At 38.7% G+C, this 14,230-nt stretch overlaps 1 protein-coding gene across 11 annotated transcripts in view; it reads left to right on the top strand.

Annotated features, from left to right (window-relative positions):
* The window catches only part of SEMA6D (semaphorin 6D), a 69,734-nt gene that overhangs the window by 38,890 nt on the left and 16,614 nt on the right, over positions 1 to 14,230 (top strand). For all 11 annotated transcript variants that reach the window (XM_020973045.2, XM_078151269.1, XM_020973648.2 and 8 more), the window contains exons 2-7: positions 12,110 to 12,276; positions 12,699 to 12,810; positions 13,393 to 13,453; positions 13,588 to 13,650; positions 13,762 to 13,863; positions 14,108 to 14,198. In XM_020973045.2, the coding sequence (XP_020828704.1) occupies positions 12,168 to 12,276; positions 12,699 to 12,810; positions 13,393 to 13,453; positions 13,588 to 13,650; positions 13,762 to 13,863; positions 14,108 to 14,198 (538 nt within the window). In that variant the 5' untranslated portion in view covers positions 12,110 to 12,167. The remainder of the gene's footprint in view (positions 1 to 12,109; positions 12,277 to 12,698; positions 12,811 to 13,392; positions 13,454 to 13,587; positions 13,651 to 13,761; positions 13,864 to 14,107; positions 14,199 to 14,230) is intronic.

Raw genomic sequence — 14,230 nt, 5'->3', positions numbered from 1 at the left:
GCCAGACCCCATTGTCTCCTACGTCACGCCCGTCTAAAGGATATCTCAAGAGACCCTACTGCATGTGACCCTTGGTCTCATTGCTACAGGTGATGGAACACTCAGTTTTGGAAGCACATGCTCTCAGGCTCACCCTTGCTACATGATACTTTTTTTTTCTGATCATAGAATTCAGTCTATGGCGTTCTTGGTCAAGGCTCCATTTTTAATCCGTAACTCGCACCTAAATGGACAAGTCATTGTAATGTTGTCCTCACTGTCCGTCTCCCTTTCTTATTTGGAATTAATATCATTATCCCATTTTGCATCTTCCAGATAGTTGCACAAGCATATTGAAAGCTATTTAAATCCCCTGGAGAAAGGTATTCTTGTACAATGAGAATGAGATAGACTAAAGGTTCACTTACAGACTGCATTAATCAATCTGAACTTGGAAGATGATTCTTCCACTCTTACTTCAATGGAGTTATTACATCTCATTTAATCCTCACCACAACCCTGTGAAGTAGGTTTTATTGTTTTTCCCATGTTACAGATGAGGAAACTGAGGAAGTCAATGATTAAGTTACTTGCCCAGTGTCACACAGCTAGTATTGGCATTCGGGTCTTCCAGACTTCAGGTCCATTGCACTCTTCACTGGCTGCTTTAGGCGTTGTCTGACAACAAAACAGTCAGCTATTAATGAACAGCCGGTGAGTTTTCCTTTTGAAAAGGCAGTGTTGATGATTATAAGTTGTTATGGGCAACTTAAAACAAATCCTTTATATATTTTGGATTTCTATTGAAATTTTTTTCCCCATGGCCTTCCTGTGAGGGAGGTAGGAGGTAGACGTTTACATTCCCATTTTATGGGATATGAAAATAGATTTAGATAGCTGTTTTTATGTGATGTCACATTTCTAATGATTCAGACTCTGCCTTAGCCAGTTATTAACTGAATGGCCCAGGGCAAGGCACTTAAATCTCTCCTAGCCTCAGTTTTCTCATCTATAAAATGGAGGTAATCATTGCCTCTATCTCAGAGGATTGTTCTGAGGATTAATTGAGATAATGAATGAAAAGAGCTTTTGCAAGCCTTAAAGCACTATGTCTATATCTGTCTATCTATACATACATAATATATCTAGATATACATACATCTATATCTATCTGTCTATCTGTCTATCTATATTTAAACATTAGCTGGTAGCTAGTGGTAGTAGTAATAGGAATTGGCAACACTGAAACTTAAACCCTGGATTCTTGATTTCCAGTTGGGGGTATGTTCTTCTGACATACTTTACATAGTGCCAAGTAATTCTAGCCTTTCGGTGGCATCAAAAGATGTGGCTTAACGTCCAGCATTCTTCTTGAAGAGTCACGTGTGGTTGGTGAATTAACCACCTCTGTATTATTGAAGCAGTTCAGTTCAACAAGCATTCATTGGACACAAGCTATGACCAATGCATAGTTCTAGTCCCTGGGGACACAGAGGCAAAAACGAAACAATCTCAGTCCATAAGGAATTTCAACTTCTTGGAGAGGAGTCATGCACACAGAAAAATAAATACAAGGTAATTTGAAGGAGAAGTTTCACTACGTGGAGGCCTAGTTTTTGCTAACACTGATAAAGAGTAAGTAATGGAACATTAGACTCTGGGTCAGAAATTTACATATCTAAAATTATGATCCAATGCTCTTAAGTCCATGCCTAAATGGACAAGTCACTATACTGCTGTCCTTACTGTCCATCTTCCTCTCTTAACCGGGATTAATATCATTATCCTATTTTGCATCTTCTAGATATTGCACAAGTGTATTAAAAGCAATTTAAATCCCCTGGAGAATGGTGTTCCTGTACAATGAGAGTGAGATAGGCTAAAGGTTCACTGAGAAACTGCATCAGTCAATCTGGCTGAGTTGGTACAAACACACACACCACTTCTGTCATCTCAGCATAGAGAGCAGAACCAGGCATGGCACCAGAGCCCTATTATACTGAACAGAATGTCAGCATTGGCCCATATGGCAACCCCAGCAGGTCATTTGGCCCACGAAGGCAATGTTTCAAAGGCAGGCTTGAATCTCTTGGCATCCCATTCATACCTTGGAGTTTCAAGCTAATTATCTAGATTCACTCCGTTGCTTGGAAAGCCCATGGGGAGGATAGGGGAGAGAGGGTGAAGAGGTGTCCTGATGTGTCTTGAAATATGAGAGAGACAGAGGCACAGAGAGACACAGAAGGAGAGACACAAACGCACAGAGGAAGGGGGGAGAGAGAGAAAAAAAATTAATTTCTGTAGTCAGTAACTAATCTTGGAAGACCTTCTGTCCTTCACAGAGAAAGAAGCAGATAAATCTGTGTTCACTTCTGTCATAGTACATATCGTGTTCTTTTTTTTGGGGGGGGGGAAGAGATTGCAACTACTTTTAATGCTTATATTCTTACAAAGTTAACCCTGAGCCCCTGAGATCTTCCCACAAATGAATTTGTCCTTCTTCCCTAATAGGAAGTGCTTTTCAAATGAAAGGGCCATCTTACACGGGGATCATTCTCTCGTTAGTTGCCACATCATTTTCACTTTAAATCATACTTCATTTTCAGGACGCTTTGGCTCCAACATGTTTTCTGACTTGAATTTGGGTGGACAGGCAGAAACTTGTATGAGCTGTGTCATTTGGGGGGGGGGGGTTCTCTCCAGAGTCATTGTTCAGAATTTTTAGCTCTTTGGATCTTCTGGAGTTTGTGTTCAGTTTACAGAGGACTAGTCACATCTTGCTTTTGTGTCTCTTTTTTCTGCCTGGATCATTTAAATTCAATCTTGTTCGCTAATGAGTCACTGACATTTTTATTGAAAGGACTGGTAATTCTAGTGTGTAGGTGTTTTGCTTTAAGAAAACCCAGTATGCAAAAATCCAGGGAGAAGGGTAGGTGGTTATTCACTTTACCAGTGGGTTCTTCAGTTTACATTTTAAGTAAATTTTATTGAGATCTTTTGTTTTTACATCACCTAAATGCCTCCCCCTCCCCCCCCTTATATAACTAAGAATATTTTACAGTTCCTTTAAAAACCAAATTTCTATGATTCCTTTAAAATATAATTAGAGTTAAGAAAAAAATCAGCTTATACTCAACTTTTGTGGGACCCATAGATTACAAAAACAATGTAGAGACTGGGCCAGCCCCAAACCAGATTGCAAAATAAGCAAAGTTTGTCTTATAGGCCTTCTTCTATGGCCCCTTAAGCAGTCCATAGATAGATTTAAGGGAGTCCCATGATTTTGGGATGGGAAAAAAAATTATATTTTTATTTTCACCAAACTTTGGTTTCCTTTGTAACTCTATTTATTTCATTTTATGTATTTAAAACATTATTCTTAGAAGTAGTCCATAGGCTTCAGTGGGCCACCAAAGGAGTTCAGGTCCAATGACACCAAAAAGAATTTATGTTCCATGGTATTCTTCTCCATTTTCTTATGGCATCCAGGGTCTTCATCTTCCCCTGACCTTTTCAGACCCTTTCAGAATGAGCTATCAGAAAAGTTTTCTCTGATGCTTACTCCTCCTGTTGGCTGATTCCTTCCTTATCTAATCTTAGAGCACTTTGCCCTCCTCTTCATCACTAATTTTATTCTAATCTGTCTCATTTGTCTGTGTACAGTTTTATCGTTCCTAGCCCATGGTAAACTCCTTGAGGGCAGCTACCTCTCAGGATTTTCTTTGTATGACTCCTGTACTGGAGGAAAATTGCCCACTGTGACCTTGATGCCTCAACTGAGACATGTCTTAATTATGCTAACTTCCCAGGGATATTAATATTTTCACAAAGGGAAAAAATATTAAATCAAAGAAATGAATCCCAATTCAAAAATTTTCCAGTATCTGGGACAGCTGATCCACTGTATTTGGGCAAAACCCTGCAATCACATCTCTTAAGGCATCTGCCAACTCATAAGACTGCATGTGGCACCACAGTTCTTGTTGCTTTGGGCTTTGTTGTCTTGGGAAGGCTGGAAAGGGGGAAGCACCTCAAGGAAGGTGGCTAGAAATAGCTTGTGTTGCCCTTTTGTTGACTTTTGGTTTGGGGCAAAAAAGCAATTTATTGATTTGATTGTATGTTATGGTGAGTACATCAATTCAACAAATATTTGTTACATGGATACCACTAGCAAGTCTTGGTTTTAATTGCTTTAAAAAATTCAAAAATAAAAATAAGGTTTTCAGGCTCAATCTCAATTCAGGAAAATAAAGTATATTTTCAAGGAGGCTTTTGCCACAACAACAATGAAATCTTTTGTCTGACCAGGCTTACTGATTTTGGGTTTGGAAGATGGGATCACTCTTAAGAACTCTGATCAACACAGTGACCCACTATTACTCCATAGGACTGATCATGAAACATGCTACCCACAGAGGTGATTGACTCAAGGTATAAAATATGACATCTCTTTTTTTTCGATATGGTCAATGCTGGAATTTGTTTTGCTTGACTGTATATTTGTTACAGGGGTTTTGTTTTTCCATTTTTTTTTATCCCCAAGGGGAAGGGGCTGTAAGGGAGAGAAAAAATCAATTTTTGTTAAATGAAAAATACAGTTAAAAATAAGGTGACTGATTTTGTCAGTCAAATAGGGAAAGGGCAGCCCTTAATTGTTTATTTAAAAAAATGCATTGAGGAAATTCTGTCTTTAAATTGCAGGAAGATACAGCTTTGGAAATTGAAAAGAAACAACAGATATACCAACACTGATTCATCAAATATTTGCTCAACTCTTACAGTGTATATGATGCTGTAGTATCCCACCGGCTAGGTTAGGAACCCAATTGGCCTTTGAAGGGTACCATCGGGTCATGAAAGATATAAGAGTGAGGGTAAGGTCTAGTTAACATGGCTAGAGATCAGTCAGGGTGAAGGAGACTTATCTTTTGTCAACAAAGTTGAGGCAATATCAGGGTCCTGGTCTGAAATTGTCAGTCACTAGAATTCATTCAAGTTTGAAATAGGGTCACCATGTTGAGATATACAGAGTACATGATCAAAGGAAAAGAGTTCCTGATGCTTCTTATAGCCATATGCCTCTGCATTGCCCTCCAGGTGGGTCTCCTGGTCCCAGGTGAGCCATAGTGTTATTGGAGGCAGCAGGAAACTATGTAAGGGCTATGGGGGACACAGTCCCTCTTCCCCACGGGCTTTGCAGGTAAGACTCAGACACAGTGCAGTAAGAGAGGTACAGAGATGTCTTACTTGTCTTTGTGTATCTCCCTTGGCACCTGGTATAGTGCATTGCACATACATAGCAGATGCCTAATCAATATTTGTCAAATTAAATTATTGAATGGGAGTTCAAAGAATGGAGATTAAAACACTGATGGTGCACTGCAGCGCCTCCTGGCATATATAATATTGTGTGAGTATTGTTGCTATTCACAACTAGAGGTTCTAAAAGCTACATCTTTTACAGTGGGTAAAGAACCTTAATGATATCAAGGTGCTTCTTGCAGCATCCAGAGACTGTAACTGGCCTGGAGGATACCAAGGACTTTGTGGGTAGGCAATAGGAAAGCAGTTGTTAGAACGGGAGGAGATTTGCTGATGCCAAGGGTACTACAGGTGTTATAGAGGTCTTCCTGGGTGGCATGATGGGAATAGCACTGGACTCAGGAGTCTAGACACCTGGATTCAAGTTATAGCTGCCACATTTTCTAGTTGTGTATCCATGGGTAAGCCACTTAATTTTCCTGAGTATCATTTTTCTGTAAAATGAGGATTATGCATATCTCTATATAAAATAAAATAATGTGTCTTTGTAAACTTTAAAACATTCTGTGTCTATCATTAATAATAATTTTCCGTTATTATTATTATTGCCATTACCATTATTATTATTATCAGTACCATTATTAATATAATAGATAAACTTATATAGCAATACATTTTTTATTAATGATGTAATATTTATATCATGGATATGTTGTTGTTGTTGGGAAATCACCTTGTAAACATGCACTGACTGGCTGACTGAGGACAAGTCACTTAACCTATCAGTGCCCCAGGTTAACCCTGTAAGACTACAAAGCTGGTCCGCATCTGTGTTGGTAGAAGGAATTTCCTTACTGGGAGTTCCTTATCCAGCACTTCTTAAACTGTGGTCCATGACCCCATGGTCTTAAACTAAAAATCCAGTGCTTTTTAAACTGTGGTCCACGAACCATAGTTTAAAGAAGCTCTTCTTATACCAATGAAAGCATAGGTCCAGCTGCCCTTTATCCCTCTTTTTGCCAAATACTAACTCTATAAATGTGAGTTGTTATTTATGGTAGCTGAAGAAACTAGATGGTGAGGCCAGCCATATATAGTTGGATACAAAACACAAATGTTCCTGTATAAACCATCACCTATTTCTTTCTTCTGTTAAGAATCTGTGTGATACAGCAAAGTGGTCTCCAGAATGGTGTCCCATCCCCCTAGGAGGCACTGATTTAAACACATAATTTGTGCCAGGCGCTTTGCTAGGTGCCAGAAATACAAAGAAATAAAAGTACCTGCTGCCCTCAGGGAGGTTTTACTGTATTGGCAGAAACATGAACATGTTTAAACATTATAAAATATATACCAGGTAAATAAAAGGTAATTTTTTAGGTGGGAAGGGAGGCACCAGCAGTTGGAGAGGATCAGAAAGGCCCTCATGTAGGTAGTGGCATCTGAGCTGCGTTTTGAAGGAAATGAAGGGGCAGGATTGAGGAAGGAGTGCATCCCAGACATGAGATGGAGGTGATGATAGATAGTTCACCTGTCATGTGAGGAATAGCAAGATGTGGCCAGTGTGGCTGGACCAAAGAGTATGTGTAGGATAACAACGTATGATAAATAATAAACAATGACCCTATGCTTTGAGAGCATCCTACAAGTGCCTCCTGGCAGCTTAAGAGTGGCTTAGAGAGCCCAGTTCTTTCCCTGGCAGGGAAAAGAGGGGCCTATCATAAAAATATAGAAGGGATGCTCTTGGGTTTAGATTTTTCCACTTTCCACACTTAGTGTTTTGGATTTGTTTGTTTGGTTTGTTTGGTTTTTTTTTCTTTATGAAACACTGACACACAGGAGGAAAATAGGATGTAGCCTATAAGGCATGTGACTGCCTACGCTGGACTGTTTGTGCAATCAGAGAACTTTCCTGACCAGTGTTTATGGAGGCATAGCAAGGCAAAGGAAGAATCTGCTATGAGGGTGGAGAGAGAATATTTTCCCTTAATGTTCCAAAGTCATTGAACTTCTCAGTATTGGTTTTCCTGTAAAATGGAGATAATAATAGCACCTCACAGGGGTGTTGTGAGGATCAAATGAGATCACATATGGAAAGCATTTTGCAAACTCCAAAACACCATATAAATGTTTGTTGTTGTTCAGTTGTGTCCAACTCTTCATGACTCCATTTGGGGTTTTCTTGGCAAATTTCTTTCTCCAATTCATTTTGCAGATGAGGAAACTGAGGCAAACAGGGTTAAATAACTTGCCCAAGGTTCTACAGCTAGTAAGTACCTGAAGCTGCATTTGAACTCATGAAGATGAGTTTTCCTGACTCTATGGCGCTCTATCCACTGAGCCACCTAGATGCCCCATATAAATGCTAGTTACTGTTATTATTATTGTTACAGTTAAAAGGGCCCATTATACAGGGTTCATCATTAGTTGTAGGATACCTTCAAAAATTCTCAAGAGTGAACCAATCCCCATCTCCTAACATGAGGGGTTTTTTTTCCAATTTTTCCATCACAATTATCCCAGCCTCTGATGGGATATATTGAACTGTTTTGCTTAAATGTCTTATGGTGGTGGTGGGGGCGGGAATGCGGGGGGCCAAGGACAAAGAAAGAAAGACACATAGAGAAGGAGAGAAGTGGGGGAGGGGGAAGGGAGAAAGAGAGAGTTTAAAGATGACATTTTGCTGTGACCGACAGGAAGCATTGGTTCTGTTGGGAAGAATGTGGTTGCTGTGGGGGGAAGGGAGGGTTGTAATTTGAAGAGAAATCATTTTATGCAGTGTCAGATGAATGAATTACAGGAAATGATAGCTCACTAGGCAGCTAGCCTCTCTTCTATGAGTCAGCACTGATTCAGTCTTCAACCTTGTTGCTAGGGTCACAACTACTGAAAAGACAACCTTTCCAGGAAGGTGCATTATCCAGTCCGACTCTCCGTAAGACAGCAAGTCTATGTCTACATGATATCAATAGATTCCTGGGCAAAATACTGAGGTGCTTGACTGATTTTTTTTTTCCCCTAAGACTCTAGGACTAAAGATGATTTCGTCTTTGTCTCGTCATTTTTAAATTTCTGTTTTCATGTAAGTTTTATAATATATTTAATTATTAGTTTCAGTAGTATCTGTATATACTTTATACGTAGTGGTTTGTACCTTGATGAAACACTAGTACACAGGGGAGAAATAGGATGTAGCCTACATTGTGTGTGATGGCCTGTGTGATAGACTATTTCCTCATGGCTACCAAAGAGCTTTCTGACTAACATTTATTCATCGAGTTGTTTGTAAGTATCCAGATAAGTGGAAAGTTTTTCCAGTTTTTATCTCATTGTATCAAAAAACAGCATAGAGATCTACTCTTTTTTTTTTCTCCCATCTATAGCACTGAAGGTCTTAGTTCTGGTGCCCTAGCATAATTTAATTATCACCAGAGCATCTCATATTTACATAATGCTTCACCTTTTCAAAGGGCCTTATAAATTTGATAACCCCCTGTGAGGAAGGTAAGGCTGGAAGAACTTACCTCAGTAGAGGTATAAGACCTCTAGAGGTCATTTTGCTCATCCATCAGGTTCATGCAGTAATATAAGCCTAGATTAGCCCCAGAGCAATGAAGTGATTTTTGCTATAGCTAGAGGAAGCCATTGACTGAGGTAGGATTCAAATTGTAGGACATGGATTTCCCAGACCCCTTCTTAGACCCAAAGGGCAATATTGGGTAAGCTTTCCTAGCAAATGAGCCATTTTAGGGAATTGTCATGAAAGATTCTGGTTTCCCCTCAACACAAAACTGCTGCTGGATAAATTTGTAGGGTCGCAGCCACCATTTAAGGGAAAGACCTCCATCTTGGGACTACTGCCTTTCATCTCTCAACTGGGTACCAAAATGGATAGAACACTGGGCCTTGAAGTCAAGAAGATGCAAGTTCAAATCCACCCTCAGATACTTGCTAGCTGTGTGATTCTGGGTAATTTATTTAACCTGTCTGCCCCAGTTTCTTCAATTGTAAAATTGGAACAATAATAATAATAGAACCTATTTCCCAGGGTGGTCGTGAAGATCAAATGAGATAGTACTGATAAAGGGCTTAGCAATAATGCCTAGAACATAGTAGGAACTTTCATAATGTCTTCAATACCACTCACACTCAGCCAGTTAAGGTGCACAAAACTGTTTCAGCAACGCATAAAGTGCCTTACGGTGAGAGGTCTCAGTTTAATTGTTGGCTCTCTTTTTCACTCTCAGGTTAACCCTGGTCATGTTCCTCCTCCGGGCTTCAGTTTCCTATTCTGTCAATTGAGGAGAGAGCCCTAAATGATGATTTCAAGGTTCCTTTTAGCTCTACTTTCTGTGATTCTGAAGAGCTCAGGAACCAATCTATATAAATAAGTAGATGTATAGACAAATTATAAGCCCCTTGTCTTTTGACTCAATTTGATAACTCCATTTAATATTCTAAGTAGAATTTTCAGAGACTATTATTCCTCATTTTATTAATTTTATATTTAAACTATATTAAAATTCTCTAATATGTTTAAACATAAAATAAAGAAATATTTATTTTCTACAACCCTGGAATTCATTGTTTTATATTTAAGATGTATTAAAAATATTTTAATATGGTTAAAATAAATATATTTTATATTTTAAATCTATTAAAATAGCTTAATATATATATATATATATATATATATATATATATATATATATATATATATATATATATATATATATATATATATATGGTGTTTCCCTGTCTTGTCGCCCCACCCACCCCCCAGACACTTACACTCTTAGCTCAGATAAAATTTTCCCTTTAAGGTCTCTTAGTCACTGTATAAGCAAGATTCTCTTTGTCTGTACATTATATTCAGATTCAGGAATGGACTGAATTCAGGCAGTCTCCTTACATCCTGCACAGTACTGTTTTCCTAGTCTTCTACTTACAGACATCTCTGGTTTAGTTTTCGATTTTTCCTAGTCAGATTTTATAAGCTGATCTTTGCCCTCCTTCTCAAGCCTTCCTAAATCTCTCCTTGAAGTAAGCCCAAATAATCATCCTGATTTCTGACCTTCCCCACTGCTCCCCCATCCCCACTCCCACCCAGTTTTTCTAAAACACTTTCCTATTTATTTTCATCTCTGTCTTCCATTTAGCAAAAGCTTTTGGAGGCTAGTATACCTTTCATCTGGGCTCCAATATATTTATTCCAGTATTGTTCTCTCTTTACAATGGCAGCATTCCCCAAACTCACATTTACATGTGTGATTGCTCTAAGAATGGTGTAAGCAGCAATCTTGTTGCCTCTGGCCAAGAGGTTGGAATTCCCTGGGAGTTGGAATAATCTCGTGCCTTCACATTAGCCTCTCAGTGGGGAGAAAATCCAGGTGTTTTTATAGTAGCTGGCAGTCCAAGTTGGCAGAGAGAGTGTGGGCAAAGTGGGGTCTTTGGAATTTTGCATACATATCCATCTGTCCCATTGAGAGCTATCAAGAGAGTAGAGCAAGTGCCCTGGGGTTTTGGTTGCTGCTTGGTTTTTAAAGTTAATTAAGCTTTAATAACATCCTCCAGAGTAAACTTTTTTATTTGGTGAATTGTAATCTCAAGGGCCTTAGGAGATATGTGGTTCAACCCCTGCCCAGTGGATGGTTCCCCTCTCCAACATTCCCAGCAGACCAGCTATTACTATCTTCATTCTGTGTAAGGAAAAAAAAATCCACATGCATTTAATTAATTTGTTTCTATGAAAAAGTGCAGGATTTGGTATCAGAAGATCTGGGTTCAAATCCGACTTCGACATCTTACTACCTGTTTGAGATACCTGATCTCTTTGGGCCTCATTTTCTCTATCTGTTAAAAAAAAAACAGGGGTGAAGAAGGGATACAACAAAATGGCCTTTTAATGTTTGTTCTAGTTTCCAATCTATGATCCTGTATAACTTGCTGTGTGTCCTTGGGCAAGTAGCTCCCTCTCTCAGGGTCTCAGTTTCTTCATGTGAAAATTAAGGAGCTGGATGAGATGATCTCAAAACTTGGAGTTCTAATATTGTAAGAAGCCAGGTCTACATAATGTATTTTAATATGGCATGTGTCTGAAGGTTTTCATTAAAAAATATTTATACTTGGGTGATCTCTCTATTTATCAACTCAGCTATTTAATCTCTGCCATCTTTTTTTTTTGCCACATTATACAGAGAACTTTTTTTTCCACTGCCATTTCCTCTTACCCGTCTCACCTGTACCTATATTCAAGGCTATCTATTTAGTAGCCGCCATATTTTGATTACTGCCAAGTCCAAGATAAACAAAACCAAACCATCAAAACTACTCACAAACTTTGGGGTTAAACTCCTCATTATGCTTACAGCAATAGCATAGCATCATCTGCAACCAATAGGTTACTAGGGTGACGGCCATCATTATCTCTCTGGATATCTGTGAGGGCAGCTTAGGCATTTTATGGGGTGGAGGGAAATTCTGTAGTGGATGCTTTTCAGGGGGGTTGGGGGAAGGGAAAGAAATTGTAGTTTAATTGAAATTCTAGTCCCAACTTTCACTGTCTTCTTGCCAAGTCAGCAGCCCGCATTTCTGTCTGTGGTTCTTGTGACTTTGCTGTGATGACATACATAGTTACCTAAAAAAAAAAAAGGCCTGTGAATTTGCCTAAAAAATTCACAAACATCCATACGCTTCCCAGATGCTAAATTTAATCAGTTCTGGAATGCTGCCACTTTCTCCCTGTGTTTGTAAAGGTGCCAGCGTTTATGGGAAGGGGAAGGGGGGGGGGAGAAATTGAGCTGATTACAAATGAGAAAACAGTTTTATCACAGCTCAGAAATCTTTTCAACCTGTTTCTATTTTGCAGGTAGCTAACCAGGATTTCTGAGGAGGCTCTGCTCTTTTTTTCTCCCCTTTGGCCAACCATGAGGCCCCCCCTGCTTTGTGCATATATACTGTTAATAACCATCTCCCAGCTGAGGGCAGTCAGCTTTCCTGAGGACGATGAACCCATCAATACTGTTGATTACCACTGTAAGTAAGCCATAGAATGATTCCTTTTTCAAGAGAAAGAGCTACTTTGATTCTCAATTCCTTGGCATGTTTTATAGAGATGTGCATTTTTATTTGCTTTTTTTTAATAAGGCATTTTTAATTTTGAATTTATCCCTGATCATTTCTTAGGTTTTTCTTTTCTTTTTTTTTAAAACCACAAAATTAGGCAGTTTTGTTCAGGTGTTCTTTTCTAAAGCAATCAGAAATAAGTCGTGTAATTTTGGTATAAAAAAAGACCATTTGCTGACATTTCCCATCTTTTATTCATTTACATTCAGGACATTACCAGAGGAATTTAGTTAAAACCCTTCTACAACTAGTATATACAGCTAATCAATGTTCTCTATTGATCTTCCAACTCCATAATCCTGACTGATGGTGTAGGCCATTTTTACTTGCAGATTCAAGGCAATATCCAGTTTTTAGAGGACGCCCTTCAGGCAATGAATCTCAGCACAGGCTGGACTTTCAGCTGATGTTGAAAATTCGAGATACACTTTATATTGCTGGCAGGTAATTTTCCTCTCGTTGGTTTATTAGATTAAAATTCTTTTCTCTAGTGGTGCGTGCTTTAATGCATCTAGTTCATGAAAAGGCAATATGTAGATAGTGATCAAAAATCAGAAGTAGGCAGGAGAAAAGGGGGGGGGGAGAACCAAGCTATGCAGAAAATTTCCAGAGTTCTGTAGCAGGGACAACAACCAGAGACAAAGCATTCATCAGCACTTTGTTACTCTAGCTGTTAAGGTCTCACACTTGACTGTCTTTCTGAAAACTCTTCAGAATAGCTGGGAAATAATTCTTCCCTCTTTCTTAACTTAGAATGAACCAGCTGAATAGCATAAGTAAGTTTATGCTTATACTTTGAGCTACCATGATAACACCTCTCCCTGACTAGTGGAATGATCCAAAGGCATCTTACTCATAAAAATATACCCTTTGTTGACTAAATTGTTTCAGAGGGTGAGAAATCTCTAAGGGCTTTACAACATATTAGAGAGACAGATCTGTAAAAAAACAAACAAAAAAACCCAGAGACAAGCTTCTCATTTTTTTGCCTTCCAATAACATGGCCTACTCCCTTATTTCCAACAGGGATCAAGTTTATACTGTAAATTTAAATGAAATTCCCAAAGCAGAAGTGATACCAAGCAAGGTAAGCAACTATTTTTTCATGAAATTGATTTGGATTTATCCATCTCTGCCCGCCCCCATGCATCCTCCATCTCTGAGAAAATGTTTCCAAGGTAAAAAAGAAAGTTAATCTCTTTTTTAATTTAATTAAAACAGAAATTAACATGGAGGTCAAGGCAACAGGATCGAGAAAACTGTGCCATGAAAGGCAAACACAAAGTGAGTTCAACTGTGGAAAGCTTGGAGTAGTTCTAGTTTTTAGAGGGGTATTCTCTCAGAAAGCCATGTGAAAAATCAATTGTTAATGTGTAACTCAATTTTTTTTTTTAGGATGAGTGCCACAACTTTATTAAAGTGTTTGTTCCAAGAAACGATGAGATGGTTTTTGTCTGTGGCACAAATGCATTTAATCCCATGTGCAGATACTATAGGGTAAGTACATTGGGTAGGATATGATTTGTCTGTTATTGTTATAGGTTTTTAAACCTTCACTATTTCAATGTCAGAGTTGAGTTTTCTAGTCTGTACCCCAGTGACTTGTTTTCTCTCTGATGCTGTGGAAGAATAGAGAAAGACAGAATTAGTCATATAGAATTACAACAGGAGTCAGACACAGTTGCCTTCAAGCTGGTACATAGAACAGATGTGATGCCTGCTCTTTATTCTTCTTTTGCAGTTGAATACCTTAGAGTATGATGGGGAAGAAATTAGTGGCTTGGCAAGGTGCCCGTTTGATGCCAGACAAACCAATGTTGCCCTCTTTGCTGGTAAGATTTTTTCTAGTCATGATTCCAAAGGA

This window comes from Phascolarctos cinereus, unplaced genomic scaffold, assembly GCF_003287225.1.
Source record: "Phascolarctos cinereus isolate Bilbo 61053 unplaced genomic scaffold, phaCin_HiC Scaffold_3;HRSCAF=262, whole genome shotgun sequence".
Lineage (NCBI taxonomy): Eukaryota > Metazoa > Chordata > Mammalia > Diprotodontia > Phascolarctidae > Phascolarctos > Phascolarctos cinereus.
Note: the sequence above shows the minus strand (reverse complement) of the source record. Positions and strands in the feature narration are given on the sequence as shown.